Source organism: Mycteria americana, chromosome 14 (genome assembly GCF_035582795.1).
Source record: "Mycteria americana isolate JAX WOST 10 ecotype Jacksonville Zoo and Gardens chromosome 14, USCA_MyAme_1.0, whole genome shotgun sequence".
NCBI classification, from domain to species: domain Eukaryota; kingdom Metazoa; phylum Chordata; class Aves; order Ciconiiformes; family Ciconiidae; genus Mycteria; species Mycteria americana.
The window spans coordinates 14,814,451-14,819,845 of NC_134378.1; the positions used below are offsets into that span (position 1 = coordinate 14,814,451).

General features: G+C 41.3%; 1 protein-coding gene across 1 annotated transcript; it reads right to left on the reverse strand.

Annotated features, from left to right (window-relative positions):
- Positions 1 to 856: 856 nt before the first annotated feature.
- Positions 857 to 5,160, reverse strand: RPS21 (ribosomal protein S21). Its single transcript, XM_075517353.1, has 6 exons — positions 5,029 to 5,160; positions 4,682 to 4,774; positions 3,682 to 3,745; positions 1,804 to 1,875; positions 1,100 to 1,155; positions 857 to 919 (listed from the first exon to the last, which is right to left on the reverse strand). The coding sequence occupies exons 2-6, from the start codon at positions 4,729 to 4,731 to the stop codon at positions 910 to 912; spliced, it is 252 nt and encodes an 83-aa protein (XP_075373468.1). The 5' UTR covers positions 4,732 to 4,774; positions 5,029 to 5,160; the 3' UTR covers positions 857 to 909.
- Positions 5,161 to 5,395: the final 235 nt, after the last annotated feature.

Here is a 5,395-nt window from a genome sequence, read left to right on the forward strand (position 1 = left end):
AAACACCTGAAGTACAACAGGTAAAACCTTGAAGCAATTCCTTTAAACTACATTATAAAAACTTGTGCTATGTCAGAAGCGTGAAGTGATGGAAATTAGCCAGAGACAGGGAACTGACAGATAAGAGAGGCAATGTCAGCAGATGTAGTATCATTCAAACTGCTTGCATCCTCCCTCGATTCCGCTGGTAAGATAGCAAAAAAAAATAACGCATCAGCAGGTAGAAAGTCTATCTAGCCCTTAAAGGGCTACTAAGTAATTTCTTTAAGTATTGCCAAAAATTCCGAGTTATTTCTCCTTAATTTTCCTGCTTTTCAGCATCAAGGTCTTACATAAGAGTAAAAAGGTAAAACTTTAAGAGTCTCTCTCACATGGCAATGAATCTGCTAGCATGCCAAGAAGTATTTCTGATAAGACAGTTTTCTATGAATTCCAGTTTTAGTAATTCACTTAAAGAATGTGTCAATGGCACAATAAATATTGTGAGCCTCTATCAGCAGAAAAACCACTAAACGTTGACAACATAACCAAAAGAATCCCCTTAGTTTTTCCAGTGAAAAAGCAGCAAGCTGAATTAGGTTGCTACATTGCAAAATGTTCCATTACAGACCAAAAAAGGAATTGAGCTACAATTGCAAAACTTACTAAATCTGGAAAAGAAAGATGATAGTGAACCAAAGAATGAAGTGGAAGTCCTTGATTTTCAATTCTGGCACTGCTTTACAAGCTGATTTGTTTTAAGAATTCATAATCAGAATCTGTATATCTTTTGAAGACACATATTTCTAACTCTTTTCAGACTAGCTATAATAAATCCACTGATGTTTATGACTTGAACAAAAGACATAGCACAATATAGGTTTGAACTGTTTATTTTACATCAGATGTTCCATACCAGAGTTCCTTCAGTTAGAAGTTCCTAAAAGAAAATGAAACAAACATTGTTACAAACCAGTGTGCTTCACCAGCTGAAGTAAATATTTTTGACCAACTGTGTAATCATCCTATAAATACAGTGTATACATTTTCATCTTAAAAGTTGGATTTGGGTATAGATGCTACCCCTGCAAGAGTTAGAGCGTAAGATAAACATACGTACTTGGAAACAATTCCATCATTTTTTGCCAGACGCAGAATGGAGTCATCTGATTCACCCTTTAAAAAAATAAAAGATGATTCTGAAGTGACCAAATACTTGCCGATACACATTAAAAAGAGACGCAGCTGCAGCATTTAATGCTGGTAGTGAAATGCACAACGCCTTCCACAGATCACTGCATTTTTTATGCACAGACTAGTGTTTTCAAAATAAGCTGTTAAATTATTTGTCATCCTTTAGAATAAGAAATAGTTTTAACTTGATAACTTATACACTTGCATTAACAAGATATATTTCTGGGTAAGCAGACTTCTGATGAACTCTAGGAAGCTTCACACCATGTTTAACAAATTCAAGTCATGGTAGTATCATCTCCAATAATCATAAACAACAGATAAAAGCCAGATATTAGTAGCTTGGTACATTCTTAAAAGGAAAAAATCCACTTGCATCCTTCAGTGATTTTAAAAAAATATAAACTACATAATTCTACAAACCAAAGGATGGAGGAAAAAAACAGAAGAAACTGATTCTTGCAATTGAATTTGTTCACGTCTTCACTCTGTCTTCATTATCCCACAAAAGCTCTTCCTCTAGAATGAGCTGAAGGCACATTACATTTTCAGGGCCAAATATAAATCTAAAAAATTACTAATCAATATAAAAAGAAGCACAACCATTTTGTAGCTCAAGAAAATACCTACCATTCTACGAATTGCTCCACAAATGGCATACGTTTTGAACTGGCCATTTACTCTGCCTGTTACCTTGTCAACCTGTAATTACAAGTAAGTTACTCCACACAGATTCTTATAAAATTTTATGCTCTTACATCACACTTGCCAAGCACTCAAAGATAAAAATTACTTGTTAAATTTTGCAAATATTTTTCTGCAAATTACAAAAACTCTAAGCAAATACTGAAGTTAGAAAGACAACTATAGACTATCTTTTCACAGCAAATTTAATTACATAGTGCAACTATAAAATTTAATGGATCACACAGCATAACAAGAACACAATACAAAACGGTAGCTAGAAGAAGAAAATGCTCAAGTTCTAAAAAAATGGAAAAGTTCAATGTAAAGTTTACTTGGGGATTTTACTGCCTTTGTTATTTTTTCGTGTTTCTTTTAAGGTCAATATTAGACAAAATTGAAGTGAAGGGGGAAGGGGACAGTCTTGTTACACAGGTAGAAAAACGCCCAAGTTCAGACACACAAATTGTCTCTTCCTCCAGTTGCTGAGAGATTTAACAGGAAAAAAAACTAAACAATATAAATCATGAAATTAAACAGTGTAGCGAACCCTGTAATACCATGTGAGTTTGTTTTCGAGCTGTGCTAATCTCTGATCCTTTGAAAGCAAAAAATAGGGATCACTGAAGGAATGAAACACAGTGAACAAGAAAAGTATCTGCCTTAACATTTACAGGAAATGGCAAACAGAGCATTTTTTAAAATGATTTCTTACGTCAGACAGATAACATAAGACAGCCAGTTGTTTAAAAATACAGGAATGTAGTCTTGTGGTCTCCCATTCAAGAAGAAATAAATCAAGCTATATAGCTCACAAGCTATAGGAACATTGTGTCCACAGAATTCCTGCAAGGTGAATACCAATAAACAAATGGGGGAAAAAAGCATGCTAAAAGGAGTTTAACCAGAGCCCACGTGCGTTAACTGGGATCCTGCAGGAGTCAAGGTCTACTGTGGTTTTCTCAGCATATATGTTAGGCTTGGAGGGATTTGCAATAACGCTACTTTGAGAAGATGAAATTAAACTTTGACGAGAACAAATTCCTTATGTTACAGAAAGAAAACTAAATGTACAATACCAAGTCAATATAAATAACCAGCATGCCTCAGGAAAAATTCTAAGCCTATAATAGCCCAAGCACTGAGTTAATGAAATGATAATGCTGCACACGAAACACATGAGCAATCTCGTTTGTCACCTATCAAGAGCAGCAGTGTCAAGTATTAACAGAATTGATTCAAGCAAAACACAGAAGATGGCATTTTAGTTAAGCAAAGTAGAACAGAAAGAGTTCTGCTCTGGAAACTGTATCTTTCTTAAAGGTTGGACAAACTAGAAAAAGCACAGAGATGATCAACAAGAATAAAAAATTAAAAAACAGGGTGCACAAGGACAGACTGAAGAATGGTACTTTCTTACAGACAGGTGAAGGTAGAAGGGGTAAGAATCTCGCAGAAACAAGCACTTCTTCTCCTTCTTTCCTTCAGGACAAGGAATTCCCTAATTTATAACTCTAAATATCTAGAGTTAGGAAGTTGTATTTAGTCAAACAGTTAAGCACTGGAACAGAATGTGCAGAGCCTTATGAAATTGCCTCTAATGAATATTTTGCAATAGGAAATATTAAATTCCAATATTTTCCAAAAATAACCAGGGGTAACATAGTAATATACTTGTATGGTTGAAAGCCCTCAAGCTCTACGCTTCATATGGTCTCTAGTGAATTATTTGGAAATGCATCACAAGCTGTTAAGATTTCTTAACTTCTATCAAAAGTTTAAAGGTGTAGCGCTCTCATCGCATACTTCTGTTATGAAACTTACCTCAGAAATATTTATCTGAATAGAAGCATGATCCTTAGCACCAATTATTCGGTTGCTAGCAGAACTAAGGAATAAAATAACAAGATATATTTAAACACAAGGAAACGGACAGTGACAATGAAAAAAAACCCTTAAAGCCAAATCTACATGCAAATTAAAATGCAGCTTCAGGTACATTTAAAGGAGACTTTCACTTGGTAGCATCGTGCTAAGTTGCCAACTATCCCTTCACTTTGGTTTTTATATGCCCAGTTCACCCCTATACAGGGCACACAGGAGCACAGGCCTTCAAAACACACAGAATATCAAGTTTTTCTTTCCTAAAGTGCAAAAAAATACAGCAATCAAGGTAATTGATGAGAATGCAGCTTCTATGCCTTTTTCCTCGGGAGCCATTACAGTTGTCAGGACACTCAGTATGCAAACCCTCAGAAATCCCAGGCTGTAAAAAAAGTTTCACTTAAACCGAACAAAACACATACAAATGGTTTGCTTTTTCGTGATTTTTTTTTTTAACACACACATTTACAAAAAAGCTTCTCACTATCCATTTACTATAATCTCAAAGTTGTACTTAAGATGCGCTACCAAGGCAACAAGCGATGGCTTAACAGGTTCACTACGAGAGCTTGTAGCGCAGAAACATTACCATACTACAAACGTGCATGCCTGCTTCTGAAAGGAACCATACGTTGAGCTGTCACTGCCACGTATGCTCTTCAACTTTACTGTTGAGAGTCAACAGTGACTCGTCACTGCTCTTCAACTTTAATCTTTGCTTCACATATTTTACGTAAGATACTTAAACGTACAGAAACAGACAGAAAACAGAGGGGTTTTTTTTCCAGATATTCGCTACAAAAAAAAAAAAAAAAGTGCTTTTGCAGAGGCCGTACCGGCCTCTGGTCGGGCTGACTGCCGAGGGCCCAGCTCCCCGGGGTGCCCGCGCTGCAGGCCCGCCATCCCACCGGCACCCTCGCCGCTGAAGGCAACCGCTCACCACTTCCGCGGGACGTAGAGGTCCACAAACTCCCCGGCGTCGTTCTGCATCTCGTTCGGGCTGCCGCTGCGGCACTGCACCAAGCGGTAACACCTAGGAGGAGCAAGGCGGGGCTCACGGGCCGTCCCCGCAAGGCCTACCCCACCCCCGCTCCCTACAGCCAACCAGCCCCGCGGGGAGCGGGCCCGGCCCGCAGCACGCCGCCCCCTCCCCCGGCCTCATGGCAGCCCGGGAACCGAGGAAAGAGCACCCCCCGCCGCCCCCCGGCCCCCTGAGCCCCGCCGACCCCCGCCGGCCGGGCCGCCCCGGGCGCTCCCTCCGCAGCAGCGACGCGACCGCGCTCCTACCTCGCGTGCGGCGCGGCGGAAAGGAAGGGGAGGCCGCGGAAGCGGAAACACGCCAGAGGCAGCGGAGTGCTTCCGGCGTGACGGCACGACGTCACCAGCGCGGGCGCTAAACGTCAGTGAAACGGTCGTGACGGGGGTGCTCCCCGCTCCCCTTCCCCCCTGAGGCGGCCCTGGGAGAAGGGCACCGGCGCCGCCGCCGCTCGGCCTTCGTCCCGCCGGCTGGGGGGAGCACGGGGCGGGGGGGACCCCCGGGCGGGGAGGGGGGGGGGTGTCCCCTGCTGAGGGGCCCGGCAGCCCCCGGAGCGGGCAGGAGCAACAACCCTGACGAAAGACCATTCCGAAACAAGACGTTTGGTTACAAAACGTA